Source organism: Periplaneta americana, chromosome 4 (genome assembly GCF_040183065.1).
Source record: "Periplaneta americana isolate PAMFEO1 chromosome 4, P.americana_PAMFEO1_priV1, whole genome shotgun sequence".
NCBI classification, from domain to species: domain Eukaryota; kingdom Metazoa; phylum Arthropoda; class Insecta; order Blattodea; family Blattidae; genus Periplaneta; species Periplaneta americana.
In genome coordinates this window covers 83,878,652-83,904,465 of record NC_091120.1, presented here as the reverse complement: position 1 = coordinate 83,904,465, position 25,814 = coordinate 83,878,652, and the positions used below count along the sequence as shown (strand labels likewise).

At 33.8% G+C, this 25,814-nt stretch overlaps 2 protein-coding genes and 1 non-coding gene across 3 annotated transcripts in view; 2 read left to right on the top strand and 1 right to left on the bottom strand.

The window, feature by feature from the left end:
• Positions 1–1,672: 1,672 nt before the first annotated feature.
• Positions 1,673–20,692, bottom strand: LOC138697994 (nuclear receptor-binding factor 2-like). The gene is made up of 4 exons (XM_069823636.1): positions 20,424–20,692; positions 19,712–19,896; positions 18,588–18,716; positions 1,673–16,907 (listed from the first exon to the last, which is right to left on the bottom strand). The coding sequence occupies exons 1-4, from the start codon at positions 20,460–20,462 to the stop codon at positions 16,328–16,330; spliced, it is 933 nt and encodes a 310-aa protein (XP_069679737.1). The 5' UTR covers positions 20,463–20,692; the 3' UTR covers positions 1,673–16,327.
• Positions 20,693–20,777: 85 nt separating this feature from the next.
• The window catches only part of LOC138697993 (protein TAPT1 homolog), a 33,647-nt gene continuing 28,610 nt past the window's right edge, over positions 20,778–25,814 (top strand). Inside the window, exons 1-5 of the mRNA XM_069823634.1 lie at positions 20,778–21,045; positions 21,289–21,470; positions 21,597–21,694; positions 21,777–21,954; positions 22,759–22,894. Of these exons, the coding sequence (XP_069679735.1) occupies positions 20,778–21,045; positions 21,289–21,470; positions 21,597–21,694; positions 21,777–21,954; positions 22,759–22,894 (862 nt within the window). The remainder of the gene's footprint in view (positions 21,046–21,288; positions 21,471–21,596; positions 21,695–21,776; positions 21,955–22,758; positions 22,895–25,814) is intronic.
• TRNAC-ACA (transfer RNA cysteine (anticodon ACA)) lies at positions 24,240–24,316 on the top strand. The gene has a single exon. It is a non-coding gene; the product is annotated as a tRNA-Cys (tRNA).

The following is a 25,814-nucleotide window of genomic DNA, read 5'->3' as shown; positions in this document are numbered from 1 at the left end:
TTGTCACTCAAAGTAGCAAATAGAAGAAGCAAGTGTGTGCAGAATATTGAAACAGTTTGGGTTAAAAAGGTTTATGTCAGGTAGGTTCCGAGGATATTGACAGAAGCCCACGAAGAAACCCGAAAAAGTGTGCAGCGAACTTTTGGACCAGTATGAGAATAGTGGAGATGACTTTCTTGCAAAAATTGTGACAAGAGATGAAACATGGCTCCACCATTTTGAACCGGAGACATTTCCTTACAGTCCTGATCTGGCACCCTGCGATTACCATCTCTTTGGTAAACTGAAGGAATACCTTCGCAGTACAGGGTTTGAAGATTATAACGCCCTCATGCACACACTAAAGAGTGGCTCAGATGTGTTGGTCCAGACTTTTACTGTGCAGGTATACTGGCCCTCATTCCAAGATGGCGTAACAGTTGAAAGGAATGGGAATTATGTGGAAAAATGACATTCTGTTCCTAAAGGATGTATCTACATTCTGTGAAAATATCAAAACTGTAGGATAAAAATGTAAATTTTAAAATAAATGTTTTGCATTACTTTTGGAGTGACACTCGTATATTTTAATTAATGTAAAAATTTCCTCAAATGAGAGCTCAGAGATTTTAATCCCGGTCAAAGAAGTATTTCAATTCTGGCACCTAAAGTTTAAAAGCCGTTGGCAGCACAGTTCATACAGTATTCAGACTGACAACATAACAAAAATGAATCACCAACACAACATAAAATGAGCAGAAATTCACATTTCTTTGTTATAATAGATTGTCACAAAGTTATCTCAGGGGAGCAAAGGCTAATTGGGATTTCCCAATCTCTGATAGAGTCAAAAACCCTGATAGAACTGATATTTAACCCTTAATCAGGGCCTGATTAGTCAAATCCACTCTCTTTACCTCCATGCTGGGGCCACCTGGGATCTTTTAAGATGCGAAAGAGAGAGTGGTGTACAGAAAGCAACGGAAAGCTACCATATTTACCTTTCTTAAGAACTGCAAACATGGTATGATGAGTCTTTCCACAGTAAAAAATTCCAGACATAAAATGCTGAAACTGATCAGAAAGAGAAAAAGGAATTGGCTGGGTCACTGGCTGAGAAGAAACTGCCTACTGAAGAAAGCACTGGAATGAATGGTGAATGGGAGAAGAGTTCGGGGCAGAAGAGAATATAAAATAATAGACGACATTAAGATATATGGATCACATTTGGAGACTAAAAGGAAGGCAGAAAATAGGAAAGACTGGAGAAAGCTGAGTTTGCAGTGAAAGACCTGCCCTTGAGCGGAACACTATGAATAAATGAAAGTTGTCTCAGACCATGGGGTAAAATTGTGACAAATTATAATTATGATTATGTCTTCTGCATAAGATTAAATTGATTACTTGTTTTACATGTGAAAACAGGATGTTAGACTTCAAATAAATGAAGCAAAGAAGGTTTTAAACCAAACTGCATCTCATATGCCTAAAAACCTTAAACATTGTCACAAAGTTGCCTCATTTTATGGTGCTACTGTTGTACATATTCAGATTGACAATTTTTAAATATGTATATTTACGTTAAAATCTCTTATAAAAAATTTACAACAAATTATTTCTGTATGGTCTTGACACTAAAAAGTGAAATATGTTTCCTTTTTCCTTGGTATTAATAATGAAAGTAGAAGAAAAATATAAAATCCATTAAAAGTTTTATTCCTTTGAAGTTCATGTAACAAAACATACAATGGTAAAATATAAATGTACAAGTACTATATTCCTCTTACACAATCCTTGAGGCCTGTATAATACTGGGCTTATTGCAGGAACAAACAGGCCCAAGCAGTTTCATTCTGAACACAGCTCCTTCCCCAAATGTTCTCAACCTAAGTTTCCACAATAAGTATAACCTGATAATTTTCCACTTAATTTTATTGAAATAATCTTCCTTATACCATCACATACAGGTGATTAGATTTTAAATGCAAAACATATTTCGTATTCGTTTAACTTAGTAACATTATGATATTAGAGGAGTATTTTTGATGACGATTTCTGAGATTCAAGTGATGCCATATGAGGTTACCAATTCAGTGGTCTCAGATTTTCTCCAAATGAGAAAAGTGGAGATTTTTGCCTTCCTCCAGAAGAACTTAGTATAATTTGTACTGTGTTTGCAGTCTGTTGTCTAAAGCAGTGATCACATGCTGACCAATACAGTCAATTGGGTCTTGCTATTCATGGCCAATGAACATTGTGGTGAGAACAGATTAAAAGGCCCATTATTTAGAGATTGGTGAAACAATCTTGTGAACTTACAAAAGGTTATATGAATGAGAAAATTACTGAATAATACGTTTTATTTCCAGTACTACAGTATATTATAATATTTAACTGTGTAGAACTTCTACAGTAGTAGGCTGGGAGAAAATTCTGGGATTTATATGCTTTGAAAAATGTAGTATATAATATATTTTGTAAGGTAAATTTATACAAAATTTTTTAGCAGAAAAAGGGGTGGAGGAGATGAAAAGTTATAGTTTAAATCTCTTTTAATGTTTTTCTTTTTTAAATAAAGAAGCTGTTCATATCTAGTAATGTCTAGAAAGAACATAGGTACTTATATGATATAACTATTTTAAATTACAATATTGGTACTGAATTCTCAAAGCAGTTACATTTTTATTGTAATTTAGTATGGGCATATTGTAATATTCTGCATGTAAATTAAAACATTGTCTTGTTAAGGGACATAGAGCCGTTTCTTTATTTTCAATTGCAAATATAATCAACAAAGTGTACATGTAAAATGTGTTACAAAAATTATTTGTAGATTTCTTTGGAAGACTTCAACCATTTACAATGAAATCTGGCATAAATTTTTAGTAATAACAAACGAGTGATATTGTGAATTCTTAACTTAAATCACAATGAAAGTATCAAAATCCTGCATAGGTTGAGAACAATTGGCTGCCTCTAAACTTGTAAGATAAAAATTAGTCATGGGAAGGAAAATGAAAATAAATTTTAATATTTGTAACCACAATAAAAATTAATACTACTACTTAAAATATTTGGTAGCTGTGAATAATTAGCCTTTTCAGTACACACCAACAGAAAACAATTGGAGTTTAATGCCTTCAATATTCTCCAAGTTGGTCTTATAGTAAGTTCAAGTATGGCTGCTTTTGTCTTAATGTACCAATTTTTTTAAGGTTTATTCCATCCAACAATTACTGCAACTTCGGAGTATTGTGTCTAAATTCCTATAAAGAAGTGCTGATATAAAATAAAATACTTTTTTATCGTCAAGATATTTTGAGGTAGTCGAGAAAGTGAAGACAAGGATTAAAGAAAGACAAAATGAAAGACTGACGATAAATTTGAATTGTAAGACACAGCAAAGTGTATGGAAGAACACATAGGAGGCCCTTAAATTAGAGAAAATTGGCAGCCATTTTATGATACTACTGGTACAGGAAAAGACAAGCCTTCAGACCTGACATAAAAAAAAATATGAAGAAATTCCAGTATGTATGTTTAGTCAACAGTGCAAGGATTGATTGGAACTTCATAAGTGACACCAATAAGGCATATCATGAGACAACAAAGCCAGGGGATAATGGGATAGGGTGATCAGTTCCTTAAAAGGGAATTACTAGTATATCTTGTTTATATAATAAGATTCAATTTGCAGCACTTATATATTGTATGTAATCATAGAACATAAGTTCTTTATTGATTTATTTTGTTCAATATTTGCAATGCATATATGATAAATGGGGCTAGGATTTTCGAGCACTGAAAAGAAGTAATGGAAATTTGTATAATATTACTACAAGGTATCACGAAGAGTAACACTCCACATACAAGGGTATGTTGAAGATAAAGTACCGGCAAACCAAGAGAAATTCAATCTAGAGCATAATACCAATCTGCAATCTGTATCTATGACACTATGTTATTAAGTTTTGTATTTACTTTCCTCTGTGTTTAGTCAACTGTCTCAATCAATCTTCTTAATGTATCCAGCTGTTTACTGACAACATAAGGTCCACTATAGTCCATTGTAATCTTTTCAGTTCTTGTTTTTCATGAGAAATGAGAGTATTTTGATCTGTGTTTATTATAGATACCTGTTGCTAGTAGCCAGAGTTAAGGTGTAATCAATATATACTGCAGAGCTGTCTTCTGCAACTGGTACTGATGATTTTAATTTACTTCTTTTGTGGGTACTCACCTTGACGTGGTGAGGGGGCTTAGACTTGTTGTTTAAGCAAACAAGTAATTAAAAATCATATTAAAGTACTTATTTGGAACACCAGAAGTCACACCGTCCAGTCAACTATCTGAAGACAGGTCTGAACTCACAAGTGATACCAACATGGCACCACTTATGAGACAACTAGGCCAGGAGATAATAGGGTAGGGTGGCCAGTTCCTTTCTCCCTCCATCACTGATTAGCTACATATTACAGCTACATATAATCAGATTTCAGAGGCATACAAACAATTGTTCTTTCTCCGACACATAACGTCAAGTGAGATGTACTGCCTGGTAAGAGAACCTCAATCAGAGGTATTCGTCTGTGTAATAAAGTATTTAGTTATATAATTTGATATAAGATAAACTGAACTTGTCGACTACTGTTTTATACTAATCTAGTGTTTTGCTTTGTAGTAAATAACAAATATCTTCTGAAAATTATCAAATGTGAGAGGAGCATAAATTGAAATAAGCAATATCTCTTGATTTTATGTCATGCTATCTATCCTGTCAGAAATTTTACAGAGAGCATTATATCTATGATTTTTACATAAACTTGTTCCGTTTTCTGGCACACTATTTCCCCTGTACCGTGATAACCATTCTTAATCTTATTTACAATTTCCCTCATCACAGATATTTGCCGAATTAATTTGGAGTCAGACTTTTCCAGAGCTAAAGTGGAAGCAGTAGAAAATCAAAATTAGATCCAAAATATTCTACTTGTTTCTTAATACATTCTTCATTGAAGATGGATTTCGAAATTTTTATTGTAGCTGTATCATTATCATGAAAAGAACTGATAATTTCTTTATTTTGTAAAATTCCTGAAATAGTAAGTGCAGGATTCCAACCAGCATCCCCATAGAGTATGAAACGAACAGGTACTGGCAATAGGGGAATATCTGGACACTTTTAGAATGTATCTACACGAGCGAGATCTTTCAAAAGTCTTTTAACATGAATTGCAATTAGTTTGTCAAAATCTGTAATGTGCTCTTATTCCTTCTGCAATTATATGGCATTCACAAGGCAGGTTACATAGACTATGCCATATATTTATATAGATTTCTCAAGTACTTTGTCTTCAAGATGCTCCATTTTTGACGGATAGAATACATTTTCATGTTGGATATATATTGCCAGTACAATATTTTATTGATTTATAAAAAAAAAAAAACTCACTATAGTCCCGACGCTGTTATTTCCGGCGTGACTCCGCCTCTTTGCTTACATCTTAGAAAGTGAAGGCTCTATAAAGTCTAGGTAGGTAGTATCGTTCGACATTTTTGTTCTTACGTTGCCGAGCTACCATACGAGGAATCTACTTGCCACACAGTTAAACATTATCATGTCGTAGCTCCTATGATAATAAATCAAATGCAATGTAATTCAGCAAATAATTGAGTGGCAAATAACGTCTTCGTGTGCTTTCTGCGAACGCCAACGAAAGAGCTAAAATGGCGGGCGATTATATTAAGTATTTATCGAGCCTTAAGAAATGAATCAGCGAATCACAAGACGCACACGTTTAAATGTAGCCGACCTGCAACGCGACTGGCTGCCAGAAATTAGAGTGACGGGACTATAATTGTTCAATAATTAACAACTTCCAGAGACTAATATATTAGAAAATATGATATGCTAGGTTTCATGACTTCCTACAGAATCGGTTGACTCATCTGCTGAAACTCGCAGGTTTTCTATATTTCAGATCCATTGTAGGTTCTGTAATTGTTTTATCAAACAATGGCTAACATGAAGTTTTCGTAATATCGATTATCTTTTTAATGCCATTCTCTAAGAAATCACGAAATTTGCTATTCTGAAATTTTTTGAGCGAAATAATTACCAATTAAAGCTTCACACATTTCTTCCTTGAACGTTTCTGCAGCTTCATCAATGTAACATCGTTGAAATTCTGATTCCCATTCAATTATTTTATGATTAGTTCATGATATTTTATGTTAGCATGGTATTGAACATTAAGTTTTTCCTTTTCGAGACTTTAGTATTGTACAATTTATAGTGTAGTCTGTTATCATGTTACAATAAATATCTTTTCAACATACTTTGATGCATACTTAATGTTTCACCTGGATATGGTTTTACCTGAGACGCTTTTCATGTTATGTTCTTCCTAACTATTGTATATTCCTACACTTTATTACTCGTCGAGTACCGAGGCACAGTCTGTCATAGTATATGATGAATGTAAATATGTATGTATCTATCTAATGTTCTCGATTTAACAACAAAGTAATTCTTTTTCTTGCTTCCCAATATATTGATCATGATGTGTCTTAAGTACTTCAAAGATTTCTATGTGATAGATATCCATCTACTTCCTGATGGCATAGGACACAGTTTGGTGTGATTGTTATTCCAGCCGTGTTTGTTTAAACAATCATGTCCAGTGATCAACCTAAACATGGCTACATCTGATGTACGAGGTACTTCAGGTTCAATCTAGGATCCTTGAGTATCTTCCTCCAACTAGTATTATCATTTTCACGGATTAATTTAAAATTATAATTACAGGCGATTTTATTTTTAAATGATTCGTTTTATAGGCTCATGAAAACTTATGTGCTATTTGATGAACATTTTTTATTTATTTATTTATTTATTTTTTGCTAAAATTTCAGCTCTCATATTTTCATTTACGCCACAATGTGCTGGAATCTATTGTAAAGTTATGTTTTTACCCAAATTTTGAATTTGTTTTATCATGTATGAATTTCCTTAATTTTGGACATGTGATAGATGCTATTGCTTGAATCACAGCGTTAGAATCAGATATTACAATTTTTTTTTTGGAGTGTTGCCACTACATATCTTTTGTAGAGATGTAAACATTGCTTCAATTTCACCATCAAAATTTGTATGTTTCGCCTACTTTTTTGTAAGAAGAGAAGAACTGACAAGTTCCACCTATGCTGAACCATTAGTCCATTTGAGTTCATTCAGTTGATGGATAATTTGTATTACTGTAATTGTTTCTATTGTAAGAGGTTTTGCTTCAGAAGGGATCGTAAGTGGTCAAAATAATATCAATTAGATTAATACTGTGTGGCAGATTCTCTTTATATTTTGGAATACCAGTATCTAATCGGCGGGAAAAGGCACATAAGTAAAAAAAATGAATTTTTCAGGAGAGACTTTTTTTAATTTACTCTTAACTGAATATAAGTATAATAATGAAATTCATGTATATTGGTTAAAGTAAGACTCTTTTCAATTTAACATACAAGAAATTTTATTAAAAAAATTAGAAAAAAATACTTGACTTATGTGATTAGCAGACATCGGATTCTAGGGCAAATGCCTATTTTGTTTCTTTAGGAGAAAAGTAAAAATAATTATTAATATTTGTGTTTCATGGAAATTGAAAGGTATTCAAAGAGTTTTATAGTGCCCTAAAATGCCCTAAAACGGTTATTAGAGCCTAATTTGTTAATATTCGCCTAAAAATGCCTAACTCACTGTAAAGTTTCGCATTTTACTCTTACGTTTTATAATTTATACATGCATTCACTGCGAAATTTAAGGCATTTAAAAAGTGGAAAGTTTGCTTCACACCGGCCATGAAACCATTGATAAAGGAAACAAAATGTTTTGAATCTCACGACACTCGCAATAGATTTCACCGAATTTAACATGTTTGGAGGCATAAATGCCGACAAAGAACCAACCTTAGTTTTGAAGCAGGCAACAATCACAACATGTGCTGCTTCCGATTCAGATATATAACTTACTATACTATAAAAAGACTGTTTTCGGTCTGAAACTGATTAGCTGTACTGCCCTTCAGAGTGTCATAAAATCACAATTTTTGGAGAAAGAGTGTTTTTGAAATATTTATGAAAAGTTGTAAAACTGCGAATTAGTAGGGTAAACCGTTACAAAATATTTAAAAGAATGGCCCTCCTAGTGTTAACACTACCAGGAAATGCAACAATAAGTGGAACTTTGTATTTTTGTCCAATTGAATCTCAATAACAACGGTTCATTTGAATGCTCGTTAACAGTTGCTCTTTCCCTCACCTTATTTGTGTTGAGAAGTTTTGAGCGGTAGGACGTTTTCCTGTGAAGTTTAACGCGATAATGCCGAAAAATGTAAGTGCAAAATCTACATTGATCCGGCAACGGCTAACAGAATATTCAGAATTCACTTATGATGGAAAAATAATATTCTGCAAGATTTGTAGCAAACAGGTATGTAACAATAGTTGAAATATATAAATTCTATTAATTTTAATGAGTAGGCCTATAATATTTATACATTGACTGAGCTATCCTGAGGTATAATTCTTTTTAAGACCACTACACTTTAACCTTTTAAATTCCGATAGTTAAAGTATTTGCAGGTCATTAAAATTTTTATTGTTCGAACCCACTAATTTTGTGATAGAAATACGGCAATACAACAATTAGAATTTTATTTTAATTCAGTTTACTTTAAATTTTTAGATTTCGCAAGAAAAGAAGTGCCACCTAAAGCAGCATGTGCAAGGAGCGGTTCATAAGGCTAAAGCTCAGCAGAAAAATCAACTGCAACAAACTTTACTAACACAGCCTACTTCATCCAATCTCAGCAGCAATTTCTATGCTGATTTAACCAGAGCGTTTGTTGCTGCTAACATTCCCTGGAATGCAATTGAAAATCCGGTTTTAAGACAGTTTTTACAAAAATACTGCAAACAAAATATCCCATCTGAGTCGACCCTAAGAAAAAATTACTTAGACAGAATATACAATGAAACTTTAGCTTCCATTCGGGAGGATATAGGTGATTCTTACATATGGGTCTCTGTGGATGGAACCTCAGATCCTATGAATAGGTATATAGCAAATATGGTAGTAGGAAAACTTAGTCCTGATGGACCTTCGATTCCACACCTCATATGTGTTAAGGAACTTTCGAAAGTGAATAGCCAAGCCATTGCTTATTTTGTAAATAAAGGCCTACAGTCTTTATACTCAGGTAATATAGACGATTCTAAAGTTCTGTTGTTTTGTACTGATGCTGCCTCATACATGGTTGCTGCAGCTCCACTTCTTAAAACATTTTATCCTAACCTCACACATGTAACCTGTCTAGCACATGGCCTTCACAGGGTTTCTAAAACAATCCGGAATGAATTTCCTCTTGTCAATTCGTTTATTTCTAACACAAAAAAAAAAATGTTTTTGTAAAGCCCCATCCAGGATTTCAATATTCAGAGAGAACTTTCCAGATATCCCACTCCCACCTCAGCCGGTTGTTACACGATGGGGAACCTGGATTCAGTCAGTGGTGTATTATTCTAAGTATTTTAAAGAAGTGGTCACAGTTATTGATAAATTACCTGAAACTGATAGTGCAGCGTGTGTGAAAGCAGTGAAAGATTGTCTGAATGACTCACGAGTGGAAAACGATATTGCCTACATAACATCAAACTTTTCTTTCATACCTGCAAGCATTGAACAATTAGAACGTGAAAAACAATCTCTTTGTAGCCAAATAGCAATAGTAAAGGAAGCTCAAGTGAAATACATTCTGCTTTGGGCGAAACTGGGAAAAAAGTTAAAAATAAGTGGGACAACGTATTAAATAAGAATGTAGGATTTTCATTGTTGGAAAAAGTAACAAGAGTGATATCGGGGGAAAGTGTAAATGTTCCAGTAAGTATTGATGTTTCTATTGTACCTAATTTAAAATTTGCGCCTCTCACATCAGTTTCGGTTGAAAGAAGTTTTTCTGCTTTCAGAATGATTCTCAGTGACAAAAGGCAAAGGTTAACTGTGGAGAATTTAGAAGAAATTCTGGTGGTGTACTGTGCAGATAATTATAATAAAGTCTGAGCATGGAACTGAATTTGAATAACTTAAAATGAGTAATCTTGATATCAATAATCATTATTTCATTAGTTTCAATATATTAAATTTGTGCAGCTCTGTTTATAAATATAATATAGTATTCTTTTTTAATGTTTAAACATACTTTTTGTGCGTATTTTAGTGTATAACTAAAAATTTCAGTGAAAGAAATAAGTATGATAACTTGATGTGCCTAAAATGCCTATTTTCATTAAAATAGAGCCTAATTTTACAAATTTTGAGCTTATTTTAGGCGCCTAAAACTGCAATTTTTAGTGCCTAAAAATCCGATGTCTAGTGATTAGGTACAAGAGAAAAATCGACTTTTTTGACTTATGTGCCTTTTCTCACCGACCAAAGAATTGTTTTCTAATTTGATCACTTCTTGTATAAATTCAGCTTGTGTTTTTAATCTGGACTTGGAATCTAGTCCATGCATCACAGTTTGACTGCCTAATTAATTTTTCATATGTTAATATGACTTGCATGTCAAATTCTGAATTTAAACATTAAACTCTACCATTTATTACAATTATCTTTCAGTGCTAGAAAATCCTAGTCCTAGTAATAAGATAAAAATTAAAATAATTATTATAATACATCTGAACATAAATATTGAAACAGTGTTATTGTCAAAATGCAGATCACCTAGAAAATGGAATATTATTATTTGGTGCTATGAGACGAAAAAATATCTTATATAAAAGCTACATTGAGTGCAAACATTCAATTTTTTAACCAAGAGCTAATCGACCTAATATTGTATAGTGAGCAATGAAAGTCCCTTATGCCTTCTGTGAGTGCAAGCATTATGAGAAAATTTCGTGTCTATTATAGCAACATTCATTTTATAGCTTATTCCAAATAAATAATACTATGTAAAGCCTATTACATGGTAATTAGAGAAACTTTCACATGTAATTTTTTAGACTCTTAGCAGACAAAACAAAGACTTTTGCACTTTAATTTAAGACAGGAAATGTTTTTACTAGTACTTGTAAATGAGAAAAGACTTCAGTACTCGATTGTAATCGCTGAACAATGAATGTCAATAGCACGTGGATTGAAATATTTCCTCTACCGGTACTGCATAATTTTCTTGCGACTTTGTTAGAATTACAAAACTGAATTATTCTCATGATAAATATGTTTGATTTCGAGTTTGAGGTTAATGTTAAAACATGGCTCATTATATAGTTCATAATTTTCTGATAAAGTATTAAATAATTGCAACAAAAATATTACATGAAAAGTGAACAGTGAAAAGTAATGGAGGCAGTTATTGGAGATTATTTAAAAATCATAAACTCCCGAATTAGAATTCTGACTATTAACACTTAAAAAAATTGTATACAATCACAGTATAGTATTATGCAGTGTTAAAAACACTATGGCAAGCATAATCATATGAGTAATATAATGCATCAAACCTATACCATAAAAATTACTGACCACACAGTGCACTCTTTAATGTATTCGACTAAAGTGTAACAAAGGTAAAACCGTGTATTGAAAGCAAACTGATTACTTCATGACTCATTAACTATCTCACTAAGAATTTAATACCAATAAAGAAAATGTATCTGCTGTTGAGAAACATTTCTTTTGTTGAGAGTAAAGCATTTCCGATCTGATATGAAATTGTATTTGATGCTGGTTCATACATGTATAAATATGTGTTCTCACACATAAAGAGTCCTAAAATTATAATAATATTTGTACTTCAAATTTTTCAGCTGTGGTAATAAGTCTGTTATTATAATTTAATCTTTACTAAGTAGTTCAAACATTTACATGCAAGCACAAGTGATAATTCTTGTATATTTGTTTTAAGGTTCTTGAATTTTACTCTCCTTTTTTTAAACAGTAAACTTTCTGAAAATGCAAGAAATTAAAAATAGAATCACTTTCTACATGATCGAAATTGAATTCCTCATTATTCCTTGAGACCAACTGTTGCAAAATATAGACCTATCGTTAAAAATTACTGTCTTGCAAAGAATATATATATATATATATCAGTACATTTTTGTGAACCTGTAACAACCAGTGAGGATATGGTAAGAAATATTTGGATGCAAAATTTCGAATTATGTCACAGATGTTCTCTTACTTCAATAACCTAAAATATCATTTTAATCCAAACTCATCAGCATCTGTTCTTGTGTCTCTGATTATGAGGGTCAAGTGTGGGATATGAGCCAATTTTCTTGATCATTCTACATATTCTCGTTCATTACTTCCATCCATGACTTTCCTCTTCTGAGAGGAGACCTCTCACCAACTTTTAATGTCAGTGTCTTCTTTGGTAATCTTTCATCCTCATATGTTCAAATCACCTAATTCTGTTACCATCCAGTTTATCTTGCAGTTTTATCCCTTCTTGTTTTCTGTCTTATGCTGTGAAGAAATGTCATCTCTGTTGCCTGAATTCTGCTTTGATCTTTTTTTGTCACTGTCCATGTTTCCGGAGCATAATGTCAAAACTGGTTTAAAATATGACATACCGTCATTTCCCATAACTATGGCCCACAATACAACTATTCAAAGAACATCGTAGAAGTAACATAGACCGTTCGTAGACAGCTGCAGTGACTTGACTTCAAACTACAGTACAGATAAACGAGGTACTATGTTATGGAGTACAAAATTTGAATGGGCCATAGTTGTGTTCCAGGACCATAGTTATAATTTTATTGCAGTTTGCAGGTATATCTTTATTCCTTAACAGACTTCATACTAGATGATAACATTTAAAACTAGTATAATATTATTTTACTAATTTCACGTTCCATTCTCCCATCTTTATTCATTTTACTTCACTTCCTAAATAATTAAAACTTTCCCCTCTTCTAAATATTTCCCATGTAAATGAATTTTAGTTATTGGGTGTGTTTCTTTATATTTCCATTACTACTTTTTTATTCTCATTTATCTTTAATCCATATTCTGTGATCACTTTATCTCAGTTTTCTAATCTTGATTCTAATTTCCTTTTGTTTTCTCCCCAAATCATTCTGTCATCTGCATAATCAAAGTTTTTGTATTTGATCTGTAATTTTCTCCTGAAACCTTATGTTGTATATCATCCATGTGTCGTTTTATTTATCTCCACACATCTTATTCTGAAAAATCATTGTATTTGTCATGTACATTTAAAAAATAAACAAATAATACAAACTTTTGAACACAGAAATATCAAATTTTAATAAAATCGTATTATTAATAGAATATATCATGTTCCTTCAGATAACGTTTTTTACTAAAATTTCATTAAGATAAACTCCATTCTCTAAGCTATCCCCTTTAAGACCATGAAGGCACGTTGGGGACATAGAGGTAAAGGACCAGACTTTCATTACCTCGACACTAGAAAAAGGTATATAGTGTGGTCACTACGCTCTTGTCACCTTTTACCCTTTGGAAAGATCCAGTAGGTACCGGTACTTAATTTGACAGGAGGCTGAGTGAACTAGGACCTTCTGGAAGTTTTGGCAATGAGAAAAACCCGCCACAACTCAGACCCCTTGCAATCCATAGCCAGTTGCTCTACCAACTGAACTATCCAGCTGCCTTAGTGAGCTCTAACGAATAAGTTTCTTTTCTTTCAGTATTGTTTAGTGATTTTGACAATTTTATCTCTATACTTTCACAGCAGTTTTACCCTCAGACTACTGATTTGGACTTATTTAACTTTGTTTTGTACATTACTGCATGTAACTGATCTCAAGGTTTCCATGTGCTTTTTCTTTTATTTTCCAGCTCGTTTCATTTGCTTAGGTCAAGGTGGGAACAAACTGATTTATAAATCTCTTCATTATTAGTATTTTTTTGTTATTAAGTAACATACATTAATGCATATAGATTTACTAATTTTCAGATTTTGTATTTTTACATGTGTTTAAACCTATGATTTTTCAGTTAATTTTAGCATGCTGTTTTGAAGAAAATTCGTCAATATAGTCAACAGTTCTTTTCTAAATTGTTTTATCTATTATCTATTAAAAGAGTATCATCATCAGTATGAAATATTAATGCAATTTTTTAAGACAGTTACCTTATTTTAAATCAAAGAAAAGAATAACAATTTCTTTATATTTACGTGAAACTATACTGCTGTAGCTAAAAAGCCTTACTACAATTAATTGAGTTACATCAACAATATTTTATAAGCAGACTTCATGAAACTGTAACATTAGAAACATTTTATCTGGTCATGTCACTTTATTTTTAAATTGTGATGGTAAATTCCAATCTTTATACGTTTGTTTCTGCAGCGAGTTTGTGATGATTTGATAACTGTTTGAAAACTGTTTCAACCTCAACTATTGCGTATGATACCTGCACAAACACTCATGTATCATAAAATAATTTACAAATCTCGTATATAGAAGATGTAATTAAATTTCACAGTATATTTTAATAACCAAATAAATAAGCATGGAAACATAAAATATTAATGCAAAAAGTACATCTGTGCCAGTCCAGTGGATAAAGGTAAAGTACAACTATTTTAATGTGCATGTGTTAATATGATCTGACACTGATCTGCAAATTTTTCTGACAGTAAGGAAATGATTTGGTGACAGTTTGATATGCTGCAAGAATCCCTGACTTCAATCAGCAAATAGAGTTTCAAGTTATTGCTGCATGAACAGTAATGTCGATGTATGCATGCTCATGATGATTGCAAACTGTTGCAGAAACAAACCTTTGCTTCATTATTAAAACAGTAAATATTAAAACTGCAAGATCGTAATAAGAGTGAAGCAAATTTATTGCTCATAACAATTTACCAAGGCATTTAAGGTTAAGGGTCTTAGGAAAAATTTAAATATTAGTTTCTTCTATTTGCAAGCTATTAATTTTAACAAGTAATTGTAACTTTTTCTTCGTGTCAACAATTAAAAAATAAAGAACAATCAAGAATTATTTCCGTTTCCTTTCAGATGCTTTACGATTCTTTAACATCCAAATTCACATTGAATACTTGCGTAATTAATACAGAATTGCTAATATATCTAGATCAGTCTGTTAAAGCAGTGGTACTACATAATTAGGGCCGTGACATCGGTATATTTGTATTAGTTTGAGGTGAACATACGACGCCGGACAGAATGTAGTCGGCATTTCAAGTACAGGCAGCGGAAGGGAATTTGACACATGCCTAAGCAAGTACGTTCCGTGTTTTGTATACGATTATTGTGTGTTATAAAATCAAGACAATACAATTTTTGTATATAAGGGTTAATATCGGAAAGGTCTAAAATGCTGGTGAGGTTGAGAAATCATACTTAAATTGCCACAAATGTGGTAAAACATAAGTCTGAAAAGATGTTTTTTTTAATATTTAGAGTTTTGCATTACAGTTTTAGAATGCCGAAAAGGTATATGACGTACAATTTTGCTTTCCCTATATTTAACTGTTACATTAATTTATTTATCACATCTATTCTGTACCTTACTTTTCTTGCATGTTGTTCGCCTGCTACAATAAACAACAACATTCATTTTCAAAGTTTCAAATGAAAATGACTGCCGAGTATTGGATAGTATAACCTTGTATGCGGAAAAACTGATCTTAACTCTTATATACAATGATTATATTGTCTTGATTTTATAATACGCAATAATCGTATACAAAACATTGAATGTGCTTGCTTAGGCATGTGTCAAATTCACTTCTGTTGCCTGTACTTGAAACACGTCGACTACATTCTGTCCGGCATCGTATATTCACCTCAAACTAATACAAATATACTGAAGTCACAGCCCTATACATAATTAACAGATACTGTGTTTCGAAATTCTATAAATTATCATTTTCTTTATTTCTTCAATTAAAATTTAAAAATGTGTGCAATACTATGCGACTTTAGCCAGTGGGAAACTATAAACTATAAGTAATCCTCGGAGGATTTCTAGTACCACTGAATTACATTGTCTAAAGCTACACACTCTGCATAAAAATAATTTTAGAAAATGGGATCAACAAATTATTTAAAACGATTCATTTATTGCTGAATTAATTAAAATGAGCAAAGTATTAACTTTGTAAACTGAATTTTCAGTCTGTTAAAACAAATACAAGGTTAATAATTTTAAAACTATAAAACCAATCGAAGTAATTGGCACAACCCAAGCAAGAGAAGATGCTGGGCATCAAAGGGCCACATTGTACTTTACAGAGTTCAACCTTTCCAAAATTACATAGAAGAACTAGGATATGGGAGATTGATCAGTAGAACCTCTCTTTTCAAACAGTCCAAAATCGAAGTTTGGCATCTCTAAGGGTGCGAGAACAGGTAACTCTCGTGTAACTATGTGGGGCGCGTCAGTTGGCACATCTGGACTCAGTTCACTACAAGGAGAATACACAAATGGGGAAGAGCCACCTGTTGAATCTGTGATGACATGGAGGCTGCTCTTCCTGACCACAGGCACAGAACTTCTACCCTCGATGTCATCTGTCTTCACACGGCGTTCCCCTTCTAAGAACCGCACTCTTTCACGCAACATTTCAGCCTCTTTTGAGCAAGCATCTAGCTGCGTTAGTAACTGCGAGACTAATTTTCGTAGCTGCTGATTCAGTGTATGTAGTTCCTCTATTACTGTTCGATCGTCTTTAGGCCACTTGCTTCCTTCTAATCTACCTGGCTCACTCGAATTCAACTTCACTGCATCTTCTCCACCACAAGCTCCAATGTTTTCACTCTTGACACTCTCCAGCTCATCTCCGTCGCTCTCTATCCCTCGACGTACCAGTTGTTCTAAAAGAGAATCTTGTTCTTCCATTGTTCTGCAACACAAGATATAGTGCAAAGTAGAGTCAACCCCATGGCAGTCCAAATCGGCCCAGAGGGTGACAAGAGGTTAAGACTCCCACCTTTACAGACAGTCGGCATGTAATGGCAATAGGGATGTCAGTTCTATATGCCTGCTGCCTTTACTCCCAAGGAAATGTCTCTGGTACTCATTTCTGTTAAGGCTGAGTAGACCCCAGGGCCATGGTGCGGCTGGAAGGATTAGATCAATGGGAAAACCCATGACCCCATCGGGAATTGAACCCCCGACCTTCCGGCTAGCAATGTTATGCCTTAACCGGAATGCTACCACGTGTCCCCAAGGTAGAGTAATGTTTAATCTTCCACTTCTTGTCTCCAACATACTATTACTGTGGAAGATGATGAAGACGTTAGTAAAGCATCATTAGAATGAGAATGGCTGAGGAGAAAACCTGCTTCATAGATGCAAAAATTTCAGAATGCTCTGGATCGAACTCAGATTCCATTAGTGTAGTGTGAGTTAAATGAAGTATTACTATTATTATTGTATGCGAACAGAGAGTAAATGTAGTGCAGCTTTCACAATTTGAGAGATGAAAAGGAAAGATGCATAGTTTTACAGGCTCGCCATTGCATTATTTTTAAGAAGGGATCAAATTTCTTGGAAGGATAGTAAAAAAACCCTATTCTTGATTAAGGAGGATTCCAAACAAAATTCACTGGCTAGCAGTTCCTTACCCCACCTTTTCCTGCTTTATGGATAGATGTATCTAAAGGCCAATATTTCGATTAGGACTGCACAGCTCTGCTGGCTTATGGCTGTGGAACCATAGACATTTCTGATAAAGCAGGAAATGAAGTACAAAGTGCGAAGATGAGCATCATAAGATAGTGACTGTCAATGTATCGATGATTAAAATGAATACAAGACCTCAGAGAGAAAAAAAAAGGTGTAAGCGTGATTCATTAATCATTATTCACTAAAACTAGATATGAAGATATACATCATCGAGAAGAGGAATACATTTCAGTTTATGAATCAGGTTTTGGAAAAGTAGAAGGAAAAGTTTGAAAATAAAGTTGCAAAATTAAAAGGGGAACACAGTAGGTACCAGTAGAACTTAAAATGAGGGGGATTCAATCCGACATCAGAACTTGAATCCGGTGTGGCTTAGTGAATAAAGCGCCAGCATGTAAAGCTGGAAACCTGGGTTTGAGTCCCAGTGCTGGAGAGAATTCTTCACCATATTAAAATACTGTTTTTAATTTGGTAAAAATTAACACCAGGAATATTCATTATGTACATGCTTCACCTGCAATACATGTTTTTTATTTTACTTGGTTATTTATTGACGCTGTACCAACTACTGGGTCATTTAGTGTCGATGGGATTGATGATAGTGAGATAGATTTGGCGAGGTGAGGTCGAGGATTCGCCATTGATTATTTGACATTATAATTGGGGAAAACTTCGGAAAAAAACCCAACCAGGTAATCAGCTCAAGCAGGAATCGAACCCGCACCCAAGCACAACTCCGAATCGAGAGGCAAGCACCTCAGTTGACTGAGTTACACCAGTAGCTGAGTACATGCTCTATATTAAGTAAAATATTAGGACAAAAATTTACTCTACTCATTTACTTTCACTAAAATGAAGTTTTCAATAAATCACAATTTCAGTGTAGCCTACAAACCTGTAAATCTTTCGCTGGAGATTACTTGTTTCTTGGCTTCTCTCATCACTTGTTTGCTCTAACCTTGTCAAAACCTGAGCCATTTTCTGTTGTCGGGCTTTGTCCACCAGATATTGGTTTTTCTTCATACTAGAAAATAGTACATGATTTGTGTCAATTATACTGTAAAATATTTTCTTAAAGAAAGCTTCACAATTACTCATGGAACTTTACCTTTTAAAAAACATTTTTAATGAAGAATTTATCATGTAGTGGAGTAAGCATTCCTGTTGTAGGCCTATTAGTGACAGAGCATGGCAGATATGAAGAGCTTATTAAGTATATGAGACTCTCACAGTGGTGAATGTGGTGCGAGATTTTTAGTTTTTTCTCTCTCTCTCTCTCTCTACGGCAGATGCATATACAGCCAATATTTCATATCTACGTATTGATCAGCCTCATCATCAGGTAAGGCAGAGAAAAGGGAACTTGTCTGTTATGAAGTCCAATCCTCCAAGACTGGACAGGACCAACAGATAGGTTCCCTTTTCCTTCCTTCTATGATGGAGCTGGTATGGATGATTCTATAATACCAGTTACAAAAAAACCCAAAAGTCCGCACCACAAAGCAGATATATGAATAACATGTACCAGTAGTTTTGTAACAACTTATGAATTAATTTATGAAGTTATTTCACAGAATCCCCTTTCATACGTGAAAGACATTATGTCATGTTCAGGAAAGATATAAAAATATACAGCAGAATTTCTTTTTGAAGGGAGATGAAGATTATGAACCATAATGACACGACGCACAAGAACGATGCATAAACTACAATGAAAATGAACATCAATCAAATTGAGCTATAAATTAATATGTAATATATGAGTTTTTGGGCTTTCATGGTGAGTGGGATTAGAAATAGGCTTTTGGGTAATCCACCGTGTCCTTGAACTTGACATTTCCAACGTTTCGGAACTACATACAGGTTCCATCATCAGGGTAAGACCAGAGATGTCGCCTATTCGTTGGGCTCGTTACGTCAGGCTAATCCGGACAACTGATTACCCAAAAGCCTAATTTTAATATTTATTATGTTAAAATGTTGACAGTTCTGAATTTAACTTTCAGTATACTTGATTACCTTATAACTTTCTGCAGTTGAATACACCGCTCTTGTTGATACCTGACAGACTGTAGAAATATGCCATCAGTTGATCTCTGTTCTGCTTCCTTCAGCTTTTCGGCCGCCTTTTGATAGCACTGAATTGATTCGTCAAAATGTTTCTGCAGCAAGTGAGCTTCGGCGCGTCTCTCTAATTGATGAGCCTGAGAATGAAATGCAAATACGTCAGTGCAATGTGATAGAAATAAAATTAAGTTCTACTGGAAAGCTTGAACTTCAGTTACCCAGATATACAGAGATAGTGTTATCTCACTACATGATAAATATTTCCGACTACGAAGTCACACTAGCTGATGGTTCTTATCGTTTAAAAAATGATTCCTGGGCGCATTCAACCTCGAGTTCTACTCCTGAACAAGGAAACATGCCTGTGCAGCACTAAAATTTATGATTATAAAATTAGCGAGGGCATCACTGTGTAGGTCTACACCATTGGATTTGTAGTAATATCGCTCAGCAATTTTGAAATATCAATATGAAATGCTGTAAAACGACAAATATTATAATGATCGAAATATTATAAAGTTTCAATTGTGATAGTAGCCTATATTGTTGATCTGAAATGACATTTACGAAAGTTATTTAGCTATTCATTAATTGTCTGTGAATTCCTATACTGACAATGTGATATATTGAAAATGTAAATCTTTATTGCAAATCAAGAACTCACCACATTCAATGGAAATGATTCCATGAACTCCATATTCATTAACCCTATTCACGATTGGTTACAGCTGACCCAAATATTGTTGACTCCTCCCTTCGCAATGTTTACATAGCAGCGCATAGAAGACTGCGTGGAACGCATGAGTTTACGCTCACACCATGGAGAAATATATCCAATGTATGCATTCCTTGCTTACATAATGTATTTGGGTTAATATGCTGTTAATATAAATCGTGACTTATTATTACTTTAGGATTACTCAGCATTGACACAAAGCAACACGTCCATGCTGACAAGAACTATAGTTCTCGAAAGCAAGTGTAAATATGTCTCATCACCTTCTGTGTTTAAGAGGCTATGGACAATCACCTGCTGCCCTCTAGTATTAATTTAACTCACTGTTTCTACGCCTTTTTGCGGCGTGATGTCATTATTACAATCGCAATGTCTACTAAAGAATTTTCAGAAGCACTACCAGAAAAGAAACTACGTTTCAGATCAACGCCAAAAATTCATTACGCCAATGAAAACAAAGTGGAAGATGTCTTACGGAGTACAGACTTTAGAGGTAAATGGGATGACATTAGAGGGACACGAGAGACCGAAGAGATGAAGAGAAGGAAAGGTTAGTTTTTTATGCATGCGGGCTACAAAGGTAAAATTATGAGGTTAGGTTACAACTTTATATAATAATTTATTATATAATTGAGAAATTTAATACTTATATGATTTTAATTAATACTTTTTTTCTTTTACATAAGTTTCTGACATACTTCAACAAAATATTTAGCACACAATTGCTTAAATGGGGAAATCTTTTAAGTAATGTGAAATGCAATTATTGTGTATTGTTTAATGTCTATGAAAGATGACGCAGCAGCAGAAAATATGGAACATCCATCACTGTTGAAATTTCTTGGTGTTGAGTTGACCCGTGGTTATATGCTGGAGCATGATGAAGAGAGATATTCGGCTCGAAGAGAGAAAATTTATTCCTTTATGAAAATTCCGCGAGAGGTTGAAAAATTTATGGCATATGGTTTTTTTCAGGTTAGTCTAATATTAATTTAAATTTATTTCTGTGCAAGTTACAATGCATTTCAAATTCATTTACGTAGGCTACATTGCATTTGCTATGAAAAGAAATGTCATTAGCTTTTCATATCCATTTTCCAGTGTGCTGACTCTTTCCTATTTGTTTACACCTTTCTACCAATGAGATTTGTCTTGGCACTTTGGGCAGTAATAAGTCGACCGATCATGGAATGTTTTGGGTAAGACTGTTATTGTTGATGTTTGCGACTATGAACAACCATCAGTGACTTGTGTGAAACTTTTCATTTGTAATTTTTATAGGATGCAGAAATCGTCGTCAAGAAGCTTCTTAAAACCAGCAGAAATTTGTGACTTACTGAAGGCCTGCATATTAATTGCCTGTAGTATGATGATGTCTTATATTGATACATCTATGATGTATCATTTGATTAAGAGTCAATCTGTAATTAAGCTCTACATCTTTTACAATATGCTTGAGGTCAGTATAGCTCTGTATGATTGACTAGAGTACCTTTTCATAAAGAGCTGATGCAGTTATTAAGAATTTTTCGAGTTGATTTAACAGATGAAATTGTATGTAGGCCCAATTAAATGATTAATGTTGTTAGTGTGTGTGTATATCTAATGCTCTGGATTTAACAATGAAGTCATCATCCTTCTCGCTTCCCAATATTTTGATGGAAGGTCCACAAATGTCCTAAGAGTTTCACAATTAGCCAGGTGCTCCATCTCCATGTCCTCTTCTCTGGTGCACAGTAAGCATTTAGGTGAATTCAGTAACTTACTCCAATACGATGGAGGTGTTTACTGAGGCAATCATGACCAGTAATCAATCTAAACATGGCCACGGCAGATTTTCGAGGTAGATCAGGAATTAGTTTTGGATCTTTGAATGATTCTTTCCATTTTGAATTTTGATGTTTTGCCTGTTTGCTGTAACTTATTCTTTTTATGACTCGCTTTATTGATTCATATGGGAACTTGAAATTTGTTTTTAAGTTGATATAAGTTCCTTTCTTTGCTAACATATCTGCTTTCTCGGTACCGTTCAGTCCGCAGTTAATGTTGTTAGTAAAATTACTGTAAAATTCTGAGATAATTAATTTAAATAACTAGGTATCATAATAGAATTGATGTAGATTCAGTAACTTTTCACACATTTTTTTGTATGTTTGCCATATTTTCATTTGATTTTTTTCTGTTATTATTCGAAAAGTTAATCATGTTTACATATATATTATGGATGTATGTATTGGCTTACGTTTTAAAATTCGTGTTTCAGGTAGGAGATCGATTATTCTCAGCATTTGGTCAAGACACTATAGATGCCCTATTTTGGACAGCCACAGAACCACGTGATCGTAGAAGAGAGCATCTTGGAGTAATCCCCCATTTAATTTTCGCCGTAACATATGTCTGTATCCTTTTGATGTCTGAATACTGCATGTAGAATTATCTACATATTGTTATTTAAAAACATAATATCCTTATCACAATTAGGAGACATTAGAGTGTGTGTGCGTGTACATGTGTGTCACTTCTCATTTGAAATCAAGTTATTAAATATTCATCAAAGTAGATTGCGATATAATCTGTCATTTCTATAAGGACATATTTTATTATTATATGGACAGTGTTTCCTGCAGCATTTTCTTGGAACAAGCACTCTTTCAGCTTGACTTCTCTTTTACGTATTGAAACAATTTTAAATACACTTAAAGATATATACATCTTGATTACACAACTTTTAACACTGTATCACTTCGGAATCTGTATGGTAAGACTTTCTTGTGTTAAATTCTAACGTACCTTGTTTACATGTTTCGACCTATTTATGGGTCATCCTCAGAACTCATTTCTGAGGATGACCCATAAATATGTCGAAACATGTAAACAAGGTGCGTTAGAATTTAACACAAGAAAGTCTTATCATACAGATTCCGAACACTTAAAGAATTGTTTGGAGTATGGAAACCATATTGCACGTTTCTTATGGTGTCACTTTTGCTCAAGTGAAAATTACGGATGAGAGAATGCACCTACGTGAAAAATTCAGTGCATCTTATAAAATACTCGACATAGCAGTATTAAATTGCAATTAGAATTAACATTAATAAAAAGTTCTATTACACAGAACATACCTAACAGTACATAATTGCTAAGCTCCAAATAATTTATTTATCTTGTTAAATATTGTGCAACTACATTATACAATATCTTTAGAATTATCCCAGATTTCTCTGTAATTTAATGTTTAGTGTACAAAGACATTAATGATAGAAGATGACAGGCCGATGGGATTTAAGTGTCATGTCAGTCATGTCATATCAGTAGATTTAATGGCATGTAAAAGAACTCCTGCAAGACAAAATTTCAGCACATTGATGATGCTGATATAACCTCAACAGTTGCGAGCATCATTAAATAAAACATAATTAAAAAAAATAATATGGATAAAAATCACGATCGTACTCGCCTACCTCATTGAATATTACACGACTATTATGAAGTAGCCAATGTGTTTTATCATCATTTAATTCGAGAAAAATTCGTTCCGGCACCGGAATGAGGTAGGCGAGACCTCATATATAATGAATATGTGATGTATTAACTGTTAGCAGTTGTCACAAACTGAGGTTGAATATGGCCATAAAGTCATTTAAATATGCGCTCCTCCATGTATGACTTACATTGTCTAAAGTGCAGGTAGTAAGGCCGTAAAACATTACAACGAGAGGAGTTCGGCCGGCACCGTGGATCGTATCCTGGCATAGCTCAGTTGGAAAGAGCACTCAGCGCACAGAGCTGAGAGGTCCCGGGTTCGATTCCCGGTGCCGGAACGAATTTTTCTCGAATTAAATGATGATAAAATCACTATACTATGTTTCTACTGTAGTTATATGATTTAAAAGGAAAATATTGAAACATAAAACGATTTCATCTCGCTAAAAGTAAAGTTTTGAAAGGTTTAGATATGACACATGAACCTGAAATTAAACTTGTTTCTATTTTGTCTGCATATGCACTATCACATATTCTCTCTCTTCATGCTCATTTTTTACTACTTATGAACGCTGTAGATGAGCACTAGTTTATACCTACTGTTAGCCACTCATAAGGTTGGAGAAAGGTTTAAAATTCGTTTACATCTCAGTGTATCCCTGTTATGCAGAATAACCCCAACTGTTCACTAGTGTGATAACCTGAAAGACAAAACGGCTGTGAATTAGCCTGTGTGTCATTACACACCTGTGAAGTGAAGTACTCCTTACGCTGGGTGCACACAGAATCAGACACGGTGCGGCTCTTTGCGATGCTGTGTTTGCTTTTTAGTGTTTCACAGTGCCATGTGACAGCTTAACACTGCTTGCGACAACTGAACTGCTGGCTGTGTGGGTTTGGAAAACTGCACTAGCCAGAAAATGACGTCAATGAATGAGAACTGTCTATATCAGAAATTATATTGTATTTGGTTATTATTTCTTAAGGACGCCTAATACACCTAAAAATCTATATAACTGAAAGTGTTTTGTAATGAAATATTACTGATGTAGCGCACAAACGTCATTTTGTATGTTTATGACTACTTCACGAGCCACAAAAATTAAAAATATTAATTCAATAATGAGTGATAGTACAGAGCAATTATTCCAACAACATAAACGAAGAAGATATACATGGACATGCCCAAGGGACGAAAGGGGATATGAGATAGACTATATACTGGTACAGGAAAGTTTCCGAAATTGCTTAAAAAAATGCAAAGACTACCAGGAATGGATATTAACTGAGATCATGTCCTGCTGATAGGCGAAGTAGATATTCGTCAGAAGAAGTTAAGAGGAAGACAGGTGACGAAGAAATTGAACATGAAAAAACTGAAGAACGAAGAGGAAATAAGAAAATTTGAAGCAAATTTCCAAGAGAAAGCCGCTATATTACAATCCACACCTGAGAATAGTAATGAATACTGGACTCCTTTAAAAAGTTGTATACAGACAACAGCAGAAGAAACAGTAGGATACACAGAAGGTGTGAGAATTAAGAAACCTTGGGTCACAGGGAAAATGTTGGAGAACATCAACACAGAAGAAAGTAGAAGAAAGTACAGGAAACTAAACAAGGAATTAAGAAGAGAAACTGATAAAGCAAATGAAGACTAGATGAAAGAGAAATGTGAAGAAATAGAGGATCTAGAGAGAAAAGAAAAATATGATTTAATGTACCGTGAAGTAAAGTGTTTCGACTTCACAAATAATAACAAGAAATCCATGTGGTTGATAGAGGATGACATTGGAAATGAAATGACAGACAAACAAGGAATACTAAACAGATGGA

What these genes read in the sequence shown, in the direction of transcription:
- LOC138697994 (XM_069823636.1), bottom strand. Translation starts at nt 20,462, where the DNA reads ATGAATATGGAGTTCATGGAATCATTTCCATTGAATGTG. An exon ending in AATCATTTCCATTGAATGTG is followed by an intron (nt 19,897 to 20,423) that starts GTGAGTTCTTGA and finishes TTTCATTCTCAG; the next exon opens with GCTCATCAATTAGAGAGACG. An exon ending in CAACTGCAGAAAGTTATAAG is followed by an intron (nt 18,717 to 19,711) that starts GTAATCAAGTAT and finishes ACTATTTTCTAG; the next exon opens with TATGAAGAAAAACCAATATC.